General features: G+C 36.2%; 2 protein-coding genes across 4 annotated transcripts in view; one reads left to right on the forward strand and one right to left on the reverse strand.

The window, feature by feature from the left end:
• The window catches only part of LOC113508337 (paired box protein Pax-6-like), a 33,947-nt gene extending 17,577 nt beyond the window's left edge, over positions 1-16,370 (forward strand). For 2 of the 3 annotated variants that reach the window (XM_026891308.1, XM_026891309.1), the window contains exons 3-6: positions 2,494-2,634; positions 13,832-14,107; positions 14,204-14,388; positions 14,556-16,370. In XM_026891308.1, coding sequence (XP_026747109.1) covers positions 2,494-2,634; positions 13,832-14,107; positions 14,204-14,388; positions 14,556-15,110 — 1,157 coding nt within the window. In that variant the 3' untranslated portion in view covers positions 15,111-16,370. The remainder of the gene's footprint in view (positions 1-2,493; positions 2,635-13,831; positions 14,108-14,203; positions 14,389-14,555) is intronic. The other variant, XM_026891310.1, reaches the window with a different exon arrangement.
• A 6,269-nt stretch (positions 16,371-22,639) lies between these two features.
• Positions 22,640-24,667, reverse strand: LOC113508335 (cilia- and flagella-associated protein 99-like). Its single transcript, XM_026891304.1, has one exon. It carries the CDS (start codon positions 24,554-24,556, stop codon positions 22,766-22,768), a length of 1,791 nt encoding a protein of 596 aa, XP_026747105.1. The 5' UTR covers positions 24,557-24,667; the 3' UTR covers positions 22,640-22,765.
• Between the last annotated feature and the right edge of the window lie 236 nt (positions 24,668-24,903).

Consider the following 24,903-nt stretch of genomic DNA (forward strand, 5'->3'; position numbering starts at 1 on the left):
GCTTGAGTTTCGCGCAAATAATACACATTTAGCAAGAGTTTCAGTGCCTCACACCGCCTCACACGATCCGCCTCTGCCTAGGTAACGCCGAGTAATTGGCCCCGGTCATGCGATTACGTTTCTTGCCGATTTAATTATCGCAAAATGATCAGTGTGCCGGCCTCCCGCAATTTAGCTATCAATCAAGAGGAGAACGGTTATTGGCGTTCCGAGCCGGCCACGGCGGCAATATGGGTTTTCAATAGTTACGGCAAAACTGTAGTGAAAGGCGAACTCGGATTTCATGCACGTACTGCGTAAATGTTTGGCGTTCCGGTGTCGCCTCGCCTGCCATCGGCGAATACGCACAATTATCTAACATTTGCTTTTTATTATGAACCAGTTTTTCCTGTATTATTATTTTTCAATTAACTTCTAGATACTAAAAACTTTAATGTTGGTAATTGTCTAATACCACCGTTCAGTTTTTGCAACAATTCGGTAATTTGGTAACCAATTCCACTTATTAACCATGCCAAAAGAATTACGGAGGGATTATAATTAAACACGGATTGAAATGAGTTCCCATGTGCATCAGCAATGTAGGTATCTACTGTATAATAAATCCAATGACCTTTTAAAATATAAAATAACAAGGATCTACTAAATACAGCTTCAAGTAATAAAATGACTAAGGGTTTCCTGAAAATTCCCGTCAACCGACAAATACCAGGATTATCATCTTAAGATTATTGCTTCTGATTTTACGATTAACACCCTTAAGGATGGTTCAACTTATTTTGAAGTATTTAATTAAATATTCGCATTGGGTAGAATAAAGATTAAGTCTTCATAATAATAATTTAGTGTTTATGAGAGCACCTTTAATTTAATGTGATGTATAAACTCTTGGATCTACTTATACTTCGCATTCCTACTCGTATATTATTAGCGTTTTCATAAACTTATGAATATTATCGCAATGTTCTAAATCTATATTGAAATAATTACACTAAACGTAGCGTTCGCTTTTTACAGTTCAGTATCACGCCACACTTAGTTAATTACCTATACTTAGCTGCTTTCTATGGCCAATACTTACCATATATAAAACACACAGTTTTCTACATAAATTCATAACGTGGTCGCATATTAAAATGGGTTTCGCCTATTAAGGCGATGTGTCGCGGACCTCATGTTAACTCGAAATTGAGTTTTTGTCGAGCTGCGCCATTTTGGTCGGTAAGCTTTAGTCTTATCAAGACATAAAGAGACTTATGAATTCATCTTGAATGGCGTTGACAAAAATGTGAATATAAATAATGTGTTGAATAATTCAGCGTGTTATCGGTATGGAGGAGCGGTGTGCGCGTAAAAAGCGAGCGGTCCGCGCGTCCGCGCGCTGCCCGCCGGAATGCCGCTGCGCCGTTTTTACGTAATTGTCCTGATGCACGCACTCATCCATTATCTAACTGACTTAGGAACCAAAGAATACGTTAGTTTTTACCAGAGCCCTCTAATCATAAGCCACTCCATAAGTTGAAGGTAGAGCAGAATGTTCCAGCTTTATAAAGCTTTCAACTTATAAATGTGCTAGACTAAATTTATTTCTTGCTACACTTAATTATTATTGTTCAATTATTTATGAATCACTTCATGATTCAAATTATTCCTTATTTCAGAGTGATCCCTGGCGTCCCTACTTGTACTTTAAAGCATCATTATGTGAATCCCACGTGTTTAATCGCCACAAAAACTGAGTAGAGATAAATAATCATTAAAGATTCACGTCTCGTCACATGCAAGCTTCATTTAGCCGATGTCAATGATTCTGTAATTATTAATACTAATTTAAAGCTTTCATTGTTATTCTTACCGCCGTGCTCGATTATCAATTTTTTGTAGGGACGCACGTCCACTGTCCCTTTAAAAGCAAAGATACAAATGTTGTCGTGCAGTTTTTAGGTTTATTTTGAAGTTTATTGCGCTTCGGATAAGGCTTAAAAAGTAAAACTAAGGATTGCATTGCAAGAAGTGATTCGCGACAAGTAACCTGCGTATACTCACGTTTAGCACTCAATGAAATTGCATCAATCGGTATCGTGTCGCTATTACTGGTATTTTTATTTGAGCCTCTAATTTGATTTCGGATTTCTTTTATTTCCTTTATCAGGCAGGTGACAGTTGGTTTAAATGTTTTTATCTTCCAAAATATTTAATATTGAAAAATAACGGCAAGCCGGCTAAGTGGTACCTACCATCTAACATTTTTGAAAGCCATTACAATATGTACGTGCTGCCGGCTTTTTATTAACTTACTAAATTTTTATTTCAGAATGCCTTTTGGCAAGCACCTTCGTTTCAATTTCTTTATTAAATAAAAAAAATGAAAAATTATTTTTTTGAATTTGCTTAAAGTAGACCAACATACAACCCAAGAATCTCGAAATTCTGTTCAGTATTAAGATACTCAATTCATATTTTTTGTATTAATTAAAGTTTTCCTTGGTTTAGGTACGCTTCGGCCGCCTGGTTTGATCGGCGGTAGCAAGCCGAAGGTGGCAACACCAGCGGTGGTCTCCAAGATAGAGCAGTACAAACGAGAGAACCCCACAATCTTCGCCTGGGAGATACGTGAACGACTAATATCTGAGGGTAAGTAACGTTAGTGAAAATCTCCAAGTTTATTTGAATGTCAAAGTTAAGAAGCTTCGTTTCACAATCTTGTTTAAATATTTTGATTTGTTATCTACTAACTCAGTTTTTGGTTTGGTCTTAAAATTTTTTGGTGTATATTGGTGATAAATAATTTTACCTTGCTAAGCCTTTATACCTTGTAATGGAAATATGGAAAGATAGTGCAGTCGTTTTTTAATCTGCAAAACAAGTAAATTGAATAGTGGCATAGTAAATTGTCTCCGAAAATAGCCATTCTAAGAAGTAACGGGCACGTAGCCGTTCACATCTCAGCTATCAACAAGCATCAAAGTTAAGCATGATACACTTAAAACAGTTTTTCCTGACATTTTAACTTTTTTCTTTAGTTTTAAATGCTTCGGTATGCCTTGCAAATCGATAAATGCATCGAATTAATCGACAACCCCAGAACGATTAACATTACTGTGTATATTATTAAACCAATTAACTGTAGAAAATGGCTGCAGGGGCACGGTAGGTATAGCTGACATGTAATTGTGCTAGGAAACGAGTAAATGTCTCAACTCTGTTGCTTGCTCATGCAATTTTAAATTCAGCGCTGGACTTAACACTGGTCGTTTTTGTACTAAAACAAGTAAATAACTTAAAAGGCAATTACGTAGTAAATGAGGTTTTCTTCGATGAATATTTTTCTAATTGATCTGACATGGTTTGAGGCAGCAGATAAAGGGAACATAAAGATTCTCAGTTATATGTAGTTATAACATTGAGAATTTGAAACTTGGCTATAAAAAAATATGTCAGACAGTGTTCCAAAAAAAAATATCGCAGAAGTATATTTTCTTTTACCACGTAAACAGAAAACGTATGATGATTAAAGTTAGCTTTAGATTTTTTTATTATATTAGCCTTACACCTACCCTATTCTATTCTAAATAATCAATATTATTAAGTACAAAATATGAGTTAAAGATTGAAGTGAGCGTGTGAATAAACGCTTTTTGTTGTTTGAAAAACCATGATATCTTATTTTTCTGTAAAACGCACAAATTATTTGTGCCTTGTCTTATCCGTCGAACTCTATGATTTTCAAACAAACAAACAATTATGGGCATTATCTGTAGGTCTATAAGATGTATGGCATGATGCGTGTGCCATGAATGCTGTGGGCGATCACGATGGACCGATGTAACTGTGCTCATTCATCGTGCACCCGCGAACGTCACGTGACATTGTTAGGCGAGCCATTTTGTAATTATATTAGTCCCGTATTTTGTGCAGGGAAAATTATTTTCTTGATTGTTTCTATTTGAAACGATGGTAAGCCACTAGTCGGAGTTATGTCTACCTGAATTACGGCGTCATCACAAAATATAGAGCCGTTCTAATTTTCCATTACAAACAGTATAGGACGATGGCTGTAACGCCATCTATTGACATTACACGAAAACCTTTCACTAATATAGGATTTTGATAGAATTTGTTGATATTTAATCTTCCTTGAATATAGGATATTGATATTTACCTAAGTTTAACATAAGCGGTAATTATATTGAGTCTTCCATACACTTTTAAAATCATCCTTTATTTGGTTTTGGTGGCAGGATTGAAACCATACTATCACGCCACAAAAATAGTATCTGTTGAAACATGCGTCTGGGTCAACAAGCTCTACAAAAGATATCATGTAAACCTCTTTAGACTGAACGTCTTTATAAAAATTCAATTATTTTTACTTTTTGTCTGTCTTCATGTCGCCTTATATTTGATAGTGATTGAATAGAGCTTTAGCGGTTACAATTCAATCGTGTCTGAGAGAGGCAAGTGTGTATTGGCCATTGTCACGATGCATCATGGAGCGCGGACAAAACCAATTAGGCATAATACACCTTATTCAAACACACGCATTATCAACGATTTCGGGTCATTCCGTTTTCAATAATATTGGAATAATAGTTAGTATCCAGTGTTAAAATGTATACCTATTATTATTAGCAAAATTCCAGAAAATCTAACTCTACTTTTTTAAATTCGAATTAAAACCTGCCCTGTCAATCAATTTAAAGTTTCTTTCTAAATATAGTGTGAATATAATATCAAAATGTTAAGACCTCGAGTTCAGTTTAAATGTTGGGTCTAGTCGTCGGCAGTTATTATTAACAAACAAGCGTCGCGTAATACCGGTGAGCAGCTCATGTTACAGGCGTTGCGTGCGCGCACTCCACGCGATATAGAACCGTCTGATCATCGAACTATTATAACCAACTTACCTTATTAAAATAATTCATGGCAATTTACTGATTGTTATTAACTCGATGAGCGTTCTCGAGACGTGTTTTGATATATCTGTGTGACGTGCGAATTGTAACTGGTTTCGCTGAAGGATTTTCCTACCTGACTAAGATAAAGGTGACTTCACTACAAAGCTATTATTTTAACGTATTTTAAAGTTTAGAGCTTTATTGGTTGCGCTCTATAAGGGTACTTATGAAAATCGTTTCTGTTCGAAATTCGTTTATTTACTACTAAAGTACCTAAATACTTTAATGTAAGTAGCTAGATAGGCACTTTTACGGAAAACGAAAAAATAATGCTGATAATAAATTTCCGTTAATCTAATTTTCGTTTCACTTAAAATAGAATGTGTAAGGTGTAGTAAGGTCATCACAACAAACTGCGAACCGCTCTGTGTACACAGAAACCAAACACTTATCTAATTATAGGATTAACGTATTTGAGTAATGAACTTTAGATGAGTGTCAAACAGTTTTGGGAGGGTAAATAGGCAAAGCCTTTGAAGTGCACGCCCGAATATGGTCTGATAGTTTTGTAATGGCCGCAACTGCTGACAGCGGATATACTGTAATATGAGAACATCTATTGGATTTTGTGTCTATGTGCGAGCAAACAATGCTTCAGGTATTATTACGTTATGTATGCGGTCGGTGAGTTCAGGCTTCCACCGCCAATCCGAAGTTTTTAATTCGTTTTATAGCCGGCTAAACGAAAATATGAAAACCAATAATAAATAATTGTTTTTCTCAGTACGTATTTTTGGTGTCATAACATGCAGGGGTATAATGGTTTGGTTGGTTGGCCGACTGTTAAAATGTTTTACCGCTTTTCAAGCATTTATCCGTCTTAGGGTAGCACAACGTAGTCAATGGTGAGGGTTGTGGTGGCTGAACTGACGACCTACTACAGAATAATTATTTATGATGAGAAAATGTATTCTTCATAAACAGCAATCTGAAAAATCGATTGATGTTGCATTTGCTTGAAAGACGTTATAATTTTATTTTGCAAAATTTGTTTTGCCTTAAACCCCGGAGATTCCTGGAATGTTAATAGCCGATTAAAATTAATCCAAGTTTAGCCAGCTAATCTTGAAGTTTAATGCCCGTTGTATCGTTAACCATAGCATATATTATGTTGGAAATTATGTCAATCCGTTTCGCTTTGATCTCGAGATCAAATGAAACAACTTTGACAAAATTCTACGCAATAAAGACCAATAAATAAAAAATGTCTCGTAGTGCCGCGGGCCCGCAGCCAACTGCACAATAAATGTGTCACTATAGCCGAGGGCTTTGATTATAAAGATGTCGTTGTTACGCATATGCAACTATATTTATATTATAATGGTATTAAATTAAAATAAAAACACTAATTTCCTCTGATGAAAAATATAAATTTCCACAATTTTTAGGTTATTATTCAGTTTATACTCATTATTTTTTATTTTTCTAGAGTAACATTCGGATTTTAATATATATATTTTATGATTCCGTAATTATGTTTATAATCAACTGCAGTCTGTTACTATTTGCGAACAGTCTGCTCTCGCAGTCATACCACATAAACGTAACGATTAGAGTGGATATTCACTGAAATGTCCCGGTCTGTAATGTTACCACGACACACGAACATGCGCACACATATCTTAGAGTACGATGGGCGTCTTTAGCTCAGAGGCCAACGAGCCAATTGCGATAATTGCAACAACGACACCTCTCGTGCCCATGCGTGACGTTAAGCAGCGCCAACTAAAACAAAAGACAGTTTAAGCGCCTACATTCCGGTCGAGCTATTCTCATCCAAATGTACAAAGATTTAAAGTTCAAAATTGCTAATCTAATTAAAAGTCATTAAAGCATTCCCCGTCAAAGGACTTTGTTGGGCTTGATGTTTTCTCTAGTGCAGTTTAGTTCGGTAGGGTGCGTGCGATCGCGCTGGAACAGGTTTTGCTTACAAGACCACTTCTGGTTTACGATATCAGTGGGGACCGGATTAGGAGACGATAACATTCTTGATGGGAAACACTGTGCTAAACTGAGTTGTTAAATTGGTTCGCAGCCATTAAATCCGCAGGGGGCGCCGTAACTTCAGAGCACATGATTGGGTTAACGTCTATATAAAACACGTTTTATTTACATGATTTTAATACTTGGAAAACATTTCTTGTAGGTCAGCCTAAATATTATAAAATGATTTACTGAGAAATTTAATATCTTATTTAAAGTTGTATAGACCTACTTTACGTAACACTTTTTTAAACAGCTTAAAGTTGGAGGCGATAAAGTGCAGGAGTAGGTTCATTTTTGAGTAATATCATAGCAAGCATGTGAATGCGTTTTTACGAACATGGGGTTGAACAATTGCTCAGTGAACGCTTTTATTTTTTATGTTTTTTTGTTCTTATCTCTGCGGCCGGCTGACATTATCGTCATTTGTTGAAATGTGTTTAAAATAATTGCTCGGGCGCAGTGAGCGCTCATGCCTCTGTTGTATGCGAAAATTGCACGCGATCCCACGTCAGTCGGTTGTTTTGCGTAAATGCTCACATATTTGTCGTAAATGTTACTGTATTTAAATAAATTTACAGCTATCTTTTGCTGTTACGATTTAACACAGATTGAATGTCATTCACAATATTTGAATGCTCGATCCCATCCAGCCAGGGTTGTAGTTATGATTGATTCCATTAGATCTGTCGATGGTTTCGGTGTATCAAAGTGTGTTGACCGGCGGACCACCTGCTGCTCTTGGAGCCCCGAATAACTAACTATTACTATTACAGAAATATTCATCTACTAGAACTGCCTTTTTTGGAAAGAGCCTAGTTAGTCTCAAAATTTCATAGAAATTAAAATATACCGCATTGCTAGGTTTCTTTGAACGAGTTCCGCAATAAGTAATTTAGTCCTTGTGTCGCGGGGTTCCACAAGCATTACATTCATACGCACAAAGACACTCACACTCAATAGCTGCAATCATTGTAGATCAAACAAATACTTGTGTAATAATTTTTCAGCGCATCCTGTTTAGTACCGGCCTCAAATCAATTTACCAAAGAGCCGTTACCCAAAACAATAACTGTAAGCAGTATCATCAAATTCCAGAGCTTTTTTTCACTCGAAATAAAATCAAATTTTCAAACGCTATATAGGAATCATTTAGTCGAATCAGTTTCTACCCATTTGGATGGCTTTCTAAAATTCGCCCGTTCGTAGGTCTATAGCCGAGTACAGAAATATGTGTCATAGAATTTTAATTGAAATTACAACAAAATGATCGGAGTGAATTGAACCCTTTGTCACAAAAGCGTGCTCAGCAATGGACATCTATTCAACTTAGTGAAATTGATTAAATTTACATCAGCACTATACGCACGTACGTCGACATTGAATTAATTTATTTAACCATAATTTTTCGTTTACAAAACATAATAGCCCGTTGTTGGATAACTACCAATCATAACACTTTACTGTCAATAGAAAAAGATATTTGTTACAGTAAAAAATCCATCAAATTTCACATTACTTATAAAAATATGAAACGTTCCGAACGATCCAATTTATTTTAACTTAATATTTATACAAACGTCGACTACAAAAGGAATGTGTCAAAAACGCAACCACTCGAGAGCGGTGCTCGTCTGTCGATCGTTTTCCGAAGAGCAGTTATTAAAACAGAGCAGCTCATCGAAGCCGGCTAAATTTTAATAAGGTATCCACTACCGTCTTTGTTAGCCGTGACGAAGCAGTTTTGGACAATGGCTTGCGCAACTTATCTACTAAATCGATATCGGTTTACGAGGCGTTACGGGCGGCTCTAGCTACTGACCATATTTTGATTAATTGCATTCTTAGCCCACAAACTGTATGGGTTATGTTGAGCCTCGAATTATTGGCTGGCGCCGATTAATTAGCGAAACGGATGACGAGTAACTTTACGGTTGGGGTGTTAAAATGTTTTCGTCGGCCATAAAAACACTTTTATAATTTATTATTTCTTGTTAATGTTGTTTTTATGAGACGCGTTTAGCCGTCATCTCAAAATTCACATTTCTAATCAGTAATGTGGTTTGTTTCCATTTCCATAACGATACTACGGGACCAGTTAAAGCGAGCGTTTTTTGTTACTCTTTTGACATTTACTAACAAGGTCCCACCTCGTTCGCCGTTATTGTACGGTCGAAATAAATCAAATCGATCTCTACACAGCTTCCAATAAACCGATACATTTATTGATTTGTTACAGCATTAAATTGGTTCCCAGCAGTGTATCACATCAACAGTGTTGCTCGCCATCGCCGCGTCGGGAGGGTTACGGTCATGATTTCAGATTTCGGTTCTGGAGACCCTTTAATCGGCGCTTGTACGCCTGTAAAAAATGTATAGATCGGTTTTTGCTTATGCTTTGTCGTGTTATTGAATTACCTAATGGGCTTTGTGAGTTTTGAAAGTGACGAAAGTTGCACAAGAATAGTATCTGTACCTACATAGCTAAATGGTTTCGATTCGATAATCTCGTTTAGTAATGCTGTAGGCTACGTTCGCTTGAGAGTGTTCATTCAGGTTTAATTGTTGCGGCGCAGGTTGTTAATCAAATGATATGGGAGTTAGATGTAGGCAGTGCGATTATTCATTGCGGGTTGGCACATCTTTTGTGACTTTGGCCATTGCGAGCTAATTGAAACGAGTGGAGGCGCGTGTGCGTAGGGTAGACGTTTAGCGCAACGGTTGCGCGAGGCCCCCTGGAGGTACAGACACCTTTTTACTCAGTCGACGCGGCGGGTGCCGCTTGATTGCATCCGATCTCATCGTTTTATGTTCCCCATAAAGCCAACTATAATTCATTTAGACGACGTGACGCCACTCATTCGTTAACTGGTTCTAGACGTTCGATGAGGACGTGATTTTTATTTTGGAGCGACTGTAGTCAAGGAAGCGTCTAATCACCTTCAAATTAAAATTGAGCTTTGATGAAAGCTCTTCTATCACAAACTAACTGTTGAAGAAAAATTATTAACTACATAATTAGCGACAAATTTACGGCCTTTAGTCAACCTCTTTAGATGTAAGCAATTCACTTTTCAAAAACCTAAAGCAGAAGAAATAGTGAACGAATAGAGTACCAGTACCATACTATTTTGTATTGGTTTTGCTAGTTGCAAAGCACTTAAATTACTAAATTACAAAATTCCTTACTGGATATCTAGGCATGCGCCAAAATTATTATAATTGAATATTATTGAATTTATTTTGCGAGCTTGTATTTCGATCCAAACCCTGGTATTATATTCAATTTAGCAATATAGTCAAAACCTATACATAAACTATAAAACAAAGTTAAACCCAGATTATTCATTAAATAAATGCAGCTTAAAATTGGTTATATCTGTAATTCTAATTGGTCATCAAGGAATTTGAAGTATACTTTAAATTTATCAAAGTCTAGTTTTTAGCCTTCACGAGTCGTAAATAACGTCTGTCCAAACTGACTACATGTAGACATTTATGTTAAATACAAGTTACAGACAATTTCGCCGAATAAATGTCTAGCTAATTAATTACGTCGTCGTTTATAAGATTGTCTAAAACTAATTAGCGTGGTTCGATAGAATCCGACATCCGTCGCGTTTCCACCCGAACGTATCCGAGAACCGGTATAAGTAAAACAAACAAACAAATTCATTCCAAACCATTAGGCACGAGATCCGACTGTTAATGTCTCAATTTAGAAACGAGCGTAAATCTTCAAAGGCGTGACAATTACTGTTACTTCCCGGCATTACAAACAAAAAGGTTTTCCGTCAATTATCGATAAATTAACCCGATTAAACAGTCTATAGCCAGACGGCGCCGGAGTGCCTTATCTTTGGACATGCCACGCTTTTAAGCAGGTACCAACTAACAACACTCCGACGCAGAAACATTAAGATTTTTAAACCAATTTGCTTTTTATTAGGTTGCCATGGGAAACTAAATCACTTGCTCGATGTTAATAGTGAAGAACCCGAAGCGTATCTCAATTCGATTATTCGTTACACATATATGTACATGGTTAATATTGTAAATCGTAATTGATAATATCAACAAAAACAAGAGCGCGTAATTTGTAGAGAGCTAGTCTCTGCAAATAAGTGCTTTTGTTTTTGTTACTAAAGCGCGCACGTACAAAAGTTGTTAATTCGATAATTAATCGCTTTCCGCCGTATAATGATAGAACAAGAAAAAACAACGAAGCATTTAATTGTGCCGTTACCGACAGCCCCTGGGTACTGATGTATAAGATGCTCTTTATGTTGTAGACATCTAACCTTTTAATAGAAGCGGACCCTATTGTGACTAATCATGATTAAACGACTTTAGACAAATTGCATGGCCGTGACTAAGCATGTAGGACCCGGGCCCGATCCCAAATCATTAAAAGAACAATTATAGATATCGCATTCCCACCTGCAACCTGTTGATGGATAATGATCTTGCTCTAAACAAATACGACTCTGACCAGCAATCGCCCGACGTCCCGTGTGAGACTTTTAGTACAACGCGACTGATACCAGGAAAACTGAATGCAATTAAACGGTCAAAAGGAACTTATTTTGCACTGTACTCAGGCTATCAAAATAATATGTTATCAGATCATTGACAGCAATGCATTTCAAGAAAGTTTTTGTAACAAAATTATCGACTTATCCAAATTGAAAACACGCCCGCTTAGAACGATGTCGATCGAAACTATCGATAGGCTACGTGCTTGTTACTAGACAAAAACCAATTTAACTGTTCAGTTAAAGATCATTGAAGTTTTTTGTCATTTAAAAGAATAGAAAAGTAGATTAAGTAGCGGCGACGCGTCGCTGAGCTCCCACAAAACCTTAAGAGATTTTCTACGGTTTGTTTTCTTTTGAAAAACTGCTGCTTTCATTATAATTAGAGATCTCGGCTGGTAAGTGATGACTAGTCACCATTATACTGTTCTCAGCCATATCAAGCTTTTGACGTCCAATGCGGCACAGAAGGCGGGCGCTTCTATTGGGCCTTCGTCTTAACTCACCGATTACAAGCCAAACAAATTGTGTAGAGGGCACCTTTTTATACTTTTCGACGTGCTAACAATGAACCAAGCCGCGCAACTGATCATTACCATTATACTATATAAGGCTTTGTGTTTTGAGTAAATTATAACAGGTACGTTTTGTGTTTTATTTGATACGTCAAGCGGTGGTTGCGCTGACGCGCGCCGGACTGACTCACAATAGAGCTTCATTACCAACGGTGACTTTAAATCCATCTTTATAAATCGCGATAGTCTCATCTTGTTATTATTATAATTATGATTCACGCCTGAAACCTATCGCCATCACCGTCTGCGCAGCGAACCATTGCCCAGTCGCCGTGTTTCTATTAGTACCTGAAAGGCGGGGTACCTAAATGCGTAGAAAACGTCTTTATTCGCACACGTGAACAACGTTCATTAAGCAATTAGGTTCAATTATTGTTCCTGGATATAATTGTCACGAGTTAGTATCAACCTAAATGACAGGTTAGCAATAAATGGAATGGATCTATTCGACGTAAATGCGGAAAATTGCCTTTGAACATTAATACGACAAAGTGTCAGTAGGTAATACAACGGCTTTACAACCAGTTATACTATTACGTTTGAAAATTGTTTAAGAGTCCATCCGTTATTAGACATTCAAGTAAGTGGTTATGTTGGTTACATATACAAACCTAGTAGGACCATTATAACGAATCAAATGTAATGCGCGTGTTGTATACCTATCGATACGCGAATAGGTAAATATTTACTTTTTCATATTTGTGGCATTATCGCATCCATTTAAGCAATACCATTGAGAACTGTCATGATAAAGCAAGCAGGAGTTATTTGAAATATTTGTGAGTTCAGTAGCTCGACAACGAAACCTACGACAATTACACTCGGACAGGCTATGATTAAATTATGGCACTTACTCCGACTGTTTCCTGAAAATTACATGGGATGTCTCTCCAAGGCTGCGCCGGCACGCGATCTCTCTGCACGCATTTAACTCGGCAACATACTTAGCTTACGTTACAATAAATTATTATAAATGTGACAGAACGAGAAAAGATCAGACATCAACGGTCTATTTTTGTGTAATAAAGTCTATGATTATGCTCCTGGTTAGTAAGCAAAGCTTAAAAATAATATGCTCGACGCTCGTGCTTGGTATCCTGCATAGAACTGCAGAGACAAAAAACATATTTATATTGATATAAGTATGTACACAGCGAAAATATTACAAGGCATTTTTCAAATAACACTCATCATGCATTAAAAAAATAAAATTGAAACGCAATGACTCTGTTGGCACTGCACTTTTTTAATACTTTAATATTTATTATTATTGTGACGCGTACCTCGTGGCGTGGCATAAGCTAGTTATGTCATTACTTAATGTTATAATGGGCAGCGATTTTAAAATGCGACCAATGACGCATCGGTTTTAACGCGCTCTGGGTAATATGCACATTGTACGTGCATTAACATTGCGTTTACTAAGAGACATCGAGTTTCAAAACTGCACTACATAATTGTTATATTCGTGTTCAAAGCGAAATGTTGCTAGCAAGGTGGTATTAACATTAAATACAGCTCAGTGAAACCATTTGAGTATAACCATCGACGTTATTACTTAACTTGAAAAACAACATTCACTAGTGTGTTGTTGTAATCATGTTTTGTTTGATTCTAAATTAAATCAAAATTAATAATAATCTTATAGATCGTTTAACTAGCCAGCAAAACTATTATAGTATTATACTATAAAGTAATTTCCAGTAGGTAGATAGGCCTATTTCAAAATCGCAGTATTTGTATGCCAGCCAGTTTTTATAATCTGTTTGCTTGTCAACAGGTGTTTGTACGAATGCAACAGCCCCCAGCGTGTCGTCCATCAACAGGATACTCCGGAACAGGGCCGCAGAGCGTGCAGCGGCAGAATTTGCTAGAGCGGCGGGCTACGGCCTGTATGCTGCTCCTCCACCGTACGGGGCCTTCCCCTGGGCTGGAGGCGCTGGCGTCTGGCCTCCAGGCGGCCTGCCCCTACCACCTGGCGTACCCGGCCCTCCCACCGGGGTACCTCATCCTGATATGAACCAAGGGTTCCTCGGTTCGGGACGTGGACTAATCGGTAAGAATCGATCGAAGGTTAAAGCGTATAAATTTAAAACACCGTAAAGTTTTTTGTTTAAATTCTTACTCACTCGTGACTCTTTTTACCAAACAGACGTAGACGGCGATGATTCCGGCTCTTTAGACGGAGAACAACCAAAGTTCAGACGAAACCGCACGACTTTCAGTCAAGACCAGCTTGAAGAGTTAGAGAAGGAATTCGAAAAATCTCACTACCCCTGCGTCTCCACTAGAGAAAGGCTGGCGTCAAAAACTTCCTTATCGGAAGCACGAGTTCAGGTAATGATCACTAATCTATTTGACCTCTTGAATAAATACATAAATCAATCTATTAAACACTCCGTGTTATCAGATCTAAATTGTCATTTCTTTCCAATTTGCATTATTGAATATGTTAACTCAATGAAGACAGAATACTAATCATTTTTATTTACCGTTACTGACAGGTTTGGTTTTCCAACAGACGAGCCAAGTGGAGACGCCACCAGCGCATGAACCTCCTGAAGCGCGGTGGCGGCTCGCCCCCGCACCGCCTCCCCCACTCCCCCTCCCGCTCCCGCTCGCGCTCCTTGTCTCCCGCGCGCGCCCCCTTCCACACCCCGCAGATGGGCGGCGAAAATAGTGCCTTCAAAGCTCTTTCACATCAGGACACAAACGCCCTGAAGGCTTTCGCGCACCAACAGTTCGATGCTAACGCACTGAAAGCTCTGTCTCAGCAGACGAATTTCGATGCAAGCGCTTTTAAGCCACATCCGGCATTAGAGAACAGCGCCTTCAAGTCACTCGTCCCGCACTCAGCCGCTGCGGCGCTTCTGGCTGCTCAGTCTATTCAGCTAGCTCGTGGCTATGAGTCTCACTCGGACTCGGACGAGGAGATCAACGTGCACGACGAGAGCGACAACGAGGAGAAGACCACTCGGAAGTCTCGATCGCCGAGCCCGTGCCGACAGCGGGCCACGAACAACGATCTGCCGCTACAGCTCACTAAACATGATCGTTGATAAACAGTCATAATTTATTTATTTACCTACATAAAGTATTACAATTATCATTCCTATCGAATGTCCATGTTCCGAATAATTATGTAAATTAAGATTCTAGAGTGCTAATACTCCAGTTAGTTTGTAAATTAATGTAAATACCTATGTAGATATTCGATTTGTTAATTAGTGTAAATAAGATGAGAATGATTAATTTTAACGATGCACAAATTATCCCGTTTAAATGGTACCTAAATAAGAGAATAGTTGGTGAGTTGTTAAATGTTTTGTTCTGGGGTGCACCCGGCAGTCTGCTGGGTAACCTGTCCGAGGTCATGGTAAAGGTACTAATGGTAATTTGTAGTTGTAGCCTTTCAATGGTTGAAGTTGCTCAGTGGACCCTAGCGCAATATGTGTAAGCAATGTATGGACACGGATACTAACTGGTTTGTATTGAGTTGTGATACTTCGAAGGAGTAAACCAAAGTATTATCAATTGTAAACACTATGATATCAGGAGACAAAAAAAGTTCCTAACGCTCTTCATATCTAACGAATAAAACAAATTTAGATGTATTTACACCAATTTAGATTATTACAAACATGAAAGTATTGTTATTTAGACAAGGAGTTAGGTCACTAAAATGTATAATTTCGGCACTATTTTATAGAATTCGTTAACGGGCACTTTGCATTCTAACGTTGTGTCGGCCCTAGTTGCCCTTAAGTAGTTATTTTTGTAAATATTGTTAAAACATGAGCGTTGTATACTATTTATTGATTAGAAGAATAATTATTGTAAAATATAGGAAACAGTTTACATGCGTACCTAAAAATTACAAAAATACGAAAATAAATGATTAAATACTTCGCAAGATCTTTTATTTACCATGATCAATGGAATCAGAATCCGTGTTATTTTTTGAATTGTACCCGAGAGATCGTGGAAGGAGACTGCCACTGGAGGATACAAAAGGGTAGGCTCTTAAAAAACCCACTAGAGTTAGCTTTTTATAGGAATCAGTAAGTATACTTCTAAGAACGCCGTATATTGTATGATGAAGAAGAATAGAGAAGGAAGAGAAACATGCTTTTAAATGACGACTTCAATTATTTGATTTGATTAGCTGCCTAAAAAAGGCGATCATTTCCATATTTTTTTAATATAGTGTCTGTCTCTTGCTTGTGACACTGGTTAGTGCTAAATCTGGCTTCCTTCAGTATGTGACCTGTATAACTCTTCATTACATTTTTTTTTAACTGTACCATGTTTTATTTCTATAAGCGAGTAATCAATATACACAATATCATAGTTATTTTGGAGCTGAAAAGCTTAAGGTACACTGAGATAAAATATATAAACTATAAATAAACTATTTACCTAGTAGGTATACCTGTACCTGAGCACCTTTAAATTTTGACTCAGGTAAATCTATTAAATAACAGAAAAAAAATAGAATTTAGATTTTGAGGCGTAAGTTTACTTCAATCTTAAATAAGTACCTAAACATGAATTAATGGGAACGGACCAAGAAAAATAAATGCTCGACTTGGTGGGGGCACGGCCGTGCCCCCAGATAAAAAGCTCCTCAGACGTGTATGAGTCCCACATTCAACAGTGAATCAAAATCGGACTATTAAAGCATTTTCATTATTGTTAAGAATTACCTTCCAAACTTACCAATACAACCTACATCGTAAAAGTTAATAGGAAAGGCAATGCAAGTTTGACGTCTGAAAAACGGTCGAACAATGCTTTACTACGAGCGGACATCCCAACATTACAGAAGAAATTAAAAACATAAATGCATTTTCAATAATTATAATAACTTATCCCATATCATATCTGGTCTAAAAAATATATTTGGAATCCGGCAATTACTCGGTTATTACGTCCACGAAAGATAGAGTTATAATTCTCAGCCCTTTGCCCGTATTGCGACAATTATCCCCTTTTTTCCGTATTGTGATTAAATCTACCGATTCACTCCTTCCCGGATATCGGCAATCAAGTCGGTGAAAGCTGCGATTGGAATCGGCACAAAAAGTCGGCCGGAGTAACAATAGCCGGTCTGTCATTAGGTACACCAACAATATTTGCTACTTTCACGGATTTCGAGGTCCTGTGATTCACCTTACTGTGACACCTCCAGTTATTAGATAGCCATACTATCGCCAGCTGATACTGATTCATCTTGACTCTAGCTGTTAAGACCAAATGGTGTCTTGACCAAAACGGTCCATGTTATTTCTAGTACATAATTCCATGCTCATCAGATGACTAGAATCCTCATTAGTTTTTCTATCAAATAGTTACTCTACCAGCAAAATTACAATCTGCAAAACTGAAATTGTATTTTTTATAAATGCATAAAAATACTTGTTTTCCAAAAATGTTTCAAATTAAATGAAATAAGAGGGATATATCCTCCCAGGTGTTATGAAACTAAAATGTTTTGATTGAGCAACTGCTCAGAAAATTGTATCTTATAGTGTTTAGATAAATATTTCTTTAAGAATATAGTAGAAACACGGTCTCGATAATCCAATTTGATTGCCGCAGAACTAATTTTAAGGAATCGTAAATTAAGGTAACAATATAGATGTATAGCTTTGGACCTCATTATAAACATAGGTAAGGCATAAAAAATCGATTTGAAAGTAACAATAACCTAGAAGCGGGGGCTCTTGATATCGAATATTTATACTTTGCGGCTAAATGTTCATATTATGTAGATCTAATATCATTAACAAATTGGCGTTGTCCCGGTAATGTTAGAGCCGTGCGTAGAGACGGTGTTATTCTGTAACTTGTGCTATTCACATGATTCTTAAATATTTTTTTATTGAATTGGACGGTTTTATAAATTGACAATCCTGTTAGATGTCTTGGAGAAATCATATTCAGTTATTTTTTTATTATTGCACCTAGGTGTTTTTACTTTGTTCACTGAGAAATAGTGTAAATTACTTACCTACGTTAATGATTAGCTAATTAGCCATTATTCATGATACGCATACAACGAAAATAGTTTGAATTGAATGTGATTGACTGGTCTTATGATTTCTACATTTTTCCTAGGTACAATTTTAGAAAGATCGTTTAAAATCGTATTTGTACCATTAAGGCATAAACCTAGATAGGTATATAGTGAACGTGAAAGCACTTTAAAAAGTTTCAGATAAAACCTTTAAATGGTATGGAAGCCACGCTTATAATTCACTATGGGACAGTTGTCAGACAAATCAAAACAGCATATTTATGTGTGTCGTAAAAATCACGTGGACATGAAATAAAGTCGTTACGTTTATTCAGAATAGTGAGGTGCTCCGATAAAGTTGTTGCGCGTGATAGCCGCGGAGTGTGGATGCATGTACGCGCGCCGCCCCAATAACTATAAATTTTGTGCGTCGTTTGAAGCGCCGAGCGGACAAGGCGCGTTAATGCGAACTATGTGCTGAGACGGGGCAGGGATTCACAGATTGAAAAGGTAACATAAAATATCCATAGGTACGAAAACAAATTATTAAAATTTAGAAATCACGAGTTTAAATTTAAATCGACTGATATGAAACAATTTAATTTAGTTAATTTTTTATTAAGGCCCATTTAGCGTTACTTTTTTGAAACTGCCATTTTACTGACAAACTATTGATTTTTTTTTTTCCTGTTACCTTGAAAAGTTCTGCCCACATTTGACAAATAAAAATAAAAGAGCTTATAAATTGTAACACCAATAAATATTTTCCTGTAGACTCCATTTAATATAGAAATAAATCAACCTTTTCTATATTAAATGAATAAAAATATCTTAAAAATTACGTTTATCCTTTAAAAGAAAGGCGTTTCATAAATACGCGGCCCCGTGGCTCGGCGCTGTCACCCGTGGACTGTTCAGATTAAGAGCGTGGTGTGAACCGCTCGCACTATCTCACCAATACTTTAACACGTAAAAAGTGCTAATACAGACCGATATGAACCGGGATTATAAGCGTACATATTTATGGTATTTTACAACTATTTCATTATAATAACCTTCTGGCAGTGCTCTCTATTTTAATACTGGGAGCTGTAGGGTGTCTAAATAGTCGTTGTATTTTTTTCAAATAAACTAATGATAAAATAATAACGGACATATCAATACGATTAGATGTTGATAGAGTTGTTGACATGCCAACTCTTATGTATCCTCGCGATGGGGAAAAAATATTACTTCTTGCATTTTTTTGGTGTTTCTATGTCTTTTATTACCAAGGAAGCTATGCTCTCAATTTACAGCAGTTCTTATACTAACTAAATAATATGTTAGGTAGAAGTTCTGAATACATTACGATTCATAAATATCGATGATATAGATTTATAATAATATGAAGGGTCTGACGTTACGTCGATGACCAAACACGTGATTATACGTAATGGCGCAAGAAATACTATCATTACAACGCCTTAGTGGACTTATATCAATTAATTTGTAGTGATTTGTATGTATCTGTTTGTAAGTGATGGATTTGAATAAATTAATAACATTATTCTAATCATAAATATTAAAATAATTTGATAGCTTTACGATCATAACCAATAATATATTTTAGAGTCATTAGCCCACACTTTAAGGTTACTGACACTCTTAACACATTTATTTTAACTCTATATAGAATGCGTGAATCCGATATCTTTTAAAACGGATCGCGCAAACATTACTTTTTATCTCTCGCAATAATACTTTTCCAAAAAAATTAACACAAACCTCATTTAATATATAATCGCGTTAACTTACAAAAACAACATTTATCCATGTTAAAGTTTTCACACATTTCTTAACAAACCACCGAAGGATATGACATCATTCACACATAAAACTCCCATATTATTTTTATGCAAATTGACTGAGCAATCATAACATAAATTCTTTAATATACCCACTCGGAGCAGAGTTACAACGGAGGCAATAATGTCGCGCCCATAAGGAGTCTGAGGGTTTTGGGTTGACACACAAAATTAGTTTTGCACTCAACTGCAGGAGCATATCGGACCATCTCCACGAATAATATCTTTTAAGGTATTTTTATCGTAAAATCGGTACATGAATGAAGCCTGATTAATACGTAGGGGAGAATTAAAGTTATTAAAGCATCAAACCACTTAATGAAACCCTCCGGTTCAGCATTTTATGGTAATATAAAACGTTAAAGCTACCTGAAATCGAATCAGAAAACGAATAATAATTAATTTTTACGAGGTCTTAAAATATACACTTGAATCGACAAGCTCATTAAAACTAGTTAAGTTAAATTATATGAAGGGAATAGATTACATAAATAAGTCGAACGACAAGTTTTCTCATTTTGACTACAACAATAAAATAAATTTTAATTAGTTATACAAATATTGATGATCGATACGAAAATAACGATAATCGATTTAAAATTAAATTACCATATAAACGAGTGTCACTAACGATTAAGTTTATCGGTTCGCGTAGGACGATTGGTACTATTTGTTCGCACGTATTGTGACTTTATGATTAAAAATATGATGTTCTCAAAGAACCGGTAACAATTTTACCTTAATATTGAGTCACATAATGTAAGACGTGATAGTTTCCCATAAAATCATGAGCAGATTCGAAATGTAAGCACATTAAGTTATCGGGCAAATTATCTCGTTGTGTGATACAATATTTATTTGTTTCTCACTAAGGACGGGCTCGGCCGACTGCCAGAGTGTTCTCTCCCAATTAGGTGGTTATTGACGTTTTACTCTTATCAGGTAAATCTTGAAATGGGAAGCCGTATTTATAGTGCTAATGAATTTTGTGCGAAATAAATACTTTCACTCAATTAATACTTATTGTTTTCTTTTAATTATAATAACATATCACGTGATTTGAAAACTAATGAAAAATAGACTATTGCATGCTTAATCACTTTACTAATAAAAATGATTGAAAACCGAGTGTAGACTATCAGTAAATTATGTATACTCAAAATACAAGAATTCCATAAACCAATTAACTTGATTTATTAGAAATAAAAAATAAACTTGCACCGTAACCAAAGCAATAAAGTTGTAACTTTGGGCCAACATTGGTCATCCCACACTATAGATAAGACCGTGCTACGACGCTGCCTAAAGTCGACATTTATCCCAAAAAGGGAAGCTGTTAATAGAGTCATTCAACGTTACCGGCCGAATTATCTACAAAGAGAGAAGTGAACCCGGTGTCGGTCGGAAATATAAATTTATTTGGTGGTTGTCGCCGCGACACGGGCGCCCGCGCCTCTATCTCGCCGCGTAATCTTGAACATTGGCGTTAAAGAATTTAAATTATACGCTGATACAAATGAACGGGCGAACCCGCCTTATTTATTACCTTAATCCAAATTATATTGACTAGGTTTCTTCGATTCTGATACGTCGTCACGTGATCCATATTGTGTGTTAAACGTCCAATTATTGGATTATCATGTCGTATAATAAATGTGTATGCATTGGGAAATATTAAAGCCGTAAATAGTACTTTTGTATTATTATGACAAGAATGTAATTTGCTGTGTAGTTTTTCCCTCGAGCACGATAACAGGCGAACTAATTTGCAGCGTCAGTACCAGTGTGCAAAGGCTTTAAGCATTTATGCATAATTTTATAGTGAGCGAGGTCGCATTCGTTCTGTCGTATATCAAACGAGGCGTCAAATCTGCACTATAAATTCCAATTACTAATATTTCTGTTCGGCGAGCACTAATTAAGTGCAGCAACCAATTCACGCGTGCGCATCGATCCAGCCCCGCCCGGAGACACCATTTGTCTTCCTACTATACTTCGTCATCACTGCAGACGTAAACATGTGTAAGATCGGACTATTGTGAATGAAAACCGTTTAATGATAATTTTAAATTAAAATGCATATAAAAGCCCAATCTGTTGAAGACACATTTAAAATTTGTTAATTTGAAATTTTATAATGGCAATAAAATAAAAAACAACTTTCACGTACAACTAAAATAAAAAATTATTTACTTATACAAAATATCCTACCTAGTATCTAAATCAAATAAAACTTAATATAACAAAGGATACAGACGATCCAACAGAAGAAACCAGTTAAATGTACTGTATAACAAAGAACGTTATTCAAATAAATAGAAAAGACTCAGAAGTTAAAGATACTATAAATACCATACCTTAATATAAGTTGATTAGAATGGAATTATAATCCAAAAGATGAGCATCTCATAAAAATATTTATCTGGGTGTCTTATCCATATCTTCGTAAGTCTGTAAATTAACACAAATTTATATCATGACATCTTCATTCCAGAGCTTATATGATAATATGAATGGTGCGACCAACTAAATTAGTCTACACAGCTTTATTAAGCTATCAATTGAGTTAGTCAATCAACCTACTGGGTAAGTTATTTATGACTATTATAGTATATACTCTTGCAAATATCCGGAAAAAAGCTTTGTAATAGCTGTAAATAAAATGTTGGATACCTAGTAATAGAAAGGACACTCGTCCTAACAAATAATCTAAAAACCCACAAAAAGTTTTGAGAAAGTTTAATTTAAGTAAAGTATACAATAACGCCTTCCTCTCATTATTTTAACAACAATACAAGGCAAGGAAAATAAGCAGTTATCCAACTATTACATTAACATAACGAACCAATCAAGAACTCAATTTGATCCGTATTTTTCGTTTCTCTTCTAGAATCTTTTTCAGATCACTAATTTCTTTAGATGGTGAACGGTCTACTATAGTTAAGTTTGACTTTTTATTGTGTTTTCGTAATAGTGCACGTTCGCTCAAGAAGTTTTTAATTGAACTTTTCGTTTCTTCCAGGTCCTGTTTAGCGGCTTTATTTTCATCCTTTATTACCATTCTTTTCTTTTCGAGTTCTTCCTTTAAGCCCATCTTCATGGCACTTATTCTTTCCTGTAGTTCAGCCAAGGACATTTCACAAAGCAAGCCCAATCCAGATGTTTCTGTTAAATCTATGATTTTAGGCACTTTAGCTTGTTTAGCAATCAATGCTAAAATTTTTATTTCTCTTATCATGTTGATCCTACGTTCTAACTCTTCCTGCTTCACTTTCATGGCCTTTGCTAAAACCATTTCAGACTCCTTCTTTAATTTATCGGCTGTTTCTTTTTTCTTTGCTGTTACTTCATTTTTAGCTTGAATTAGACTGAGCTCTATTAGAGACAGTTTTTCTACTTGCTTTCGGTTTTTTTCCAGTTCTAGTTTTCGCCAACGTTCAATTTCTTCATTCCATGATTCTTTTTCTTTTAAAAATTCTTCGTATTTCTTTTTGTTCTCCTCTTGTAATTTCTTTTTTGCGATTACAGCTTCCTCATATGTAATTTGACCCATTAAATGTTTTTTTTCTATATCCAATAATCGTTCTCGTTCTTTTTCTTGCCTGTCCTGCTCTGCTATTTCATCAATTTTGGTAGTATTTCTACAACATTTCATAACATTTTGTAACCACTGCACTTCCTCTTCCTCTACTAATTGCATTCTTTTATTAAGTCTTTTCACCGTCGCAGCGGTTTCTTTAACTACAGGTGCACTACTTTTTACAAAAGCCTTCACGTTTGTTTTAGGCAACGGCTTAGAACATTCGAATTCGATTTCGTCTCTGAGACTGGAGATTCTTTTGTGATATTTTTCAGATTTTGCTTGTGCGTAATGAAAGTCTTTAGTTTTGACATCATTTAAAAGATGAGCAGCCCTTTGTTTATTTTTTTCATGGATTTGTTTAAGTTTTTGGTCTATAGCAGTTTTTGTGAGCATTCTTTTCTTCTTATTGCGCAATGAATTTGGGGGGGTTACTGGCATACTTGGCTGAACAGGTGGTATAGGTATGTCCTTACCTTTTCGGTTTAAAACATTAGGTTGAACTGGTACCGTCGGTGGTTTCAATTTTCTACTTTCCATCTTCTTCACATATTCAGCATAATTATGTGCCATATCACTGATGTAAGGCTGCCATTCAAAAAGTGGCCCAATAATCTTGTCTGTTATAAAACTAGTATCGTAACTAGATTGAGCGACTTGTGAAATGAATGTCAACACCTCATTGTTACTCAAAAACTTTGTAAATGTACTCAGCAGCGGCCTGCTTAAATTAAAGAGGCACTTATAAAGAAATTGCATATCTTTGGGTTCCAATTGAAAGGTGACAGCATGAAATATGATCGTAAAGTAATCTCGATCTTCATCGGATGTGAGTTCCTCGGACAGGTGATTTGCTATTTCTTTTAAGAATGGACCATGTCTGTGGTAACTCAGAAACGTCTCCGCTATCCATGACAGTTTCGTGTCTTCAATGGTTTCTGGACACTTTTCAATGTACGTCTTCATATACTCATATGGAGATAACTCACTTGCAGCCCCATAGTCAAGAACAATATTTCTGAGCACTTTTACGTTTCCCGATGTGTGAAAGTAAACCATTTTTACAATGGTTTACCGTTGTATGCAATTTCAGAAACGAAATGAAAACATGACACAAAATACGAACACGACAAATAATTTTGTAGACAGATTATAAAGGAGGTAACATTGTTTAACTGACCTTAGCGGCCAGCTTGTAGTTTGAGTGTAATATAAAACTCCTTTTGCTTAAACTATACTTCGTGAGCAGATAGCTCTCATCACATTTGCATTTTTATAAATAAGAATAAATAAGAAATCTACTAATCTTCACAATGTTTATCATCATCATCATAAGTATAGTATTTTGGTGCAAGGAAGCAATTTTTTAGACGATTCGTGCTCTTGCAATGCCTTAACAAGAACGG

The sequence above is a fragment of the Trichoplusia ni genome, chromosome 2 (genome assembly GCF_003590095.1).
Source record: "Trichoplusia ni isolate ovarian cell line Hi5 chromosome 2, tn1, whole genome shotgun sequence".
Classification (NCBI taxonomy): Eukaryota; Metazoa; Arthropoda; class Insecta; order Lepidoptera; family Noctuidae; genus Trichoplusia; species Trichoplusia ni.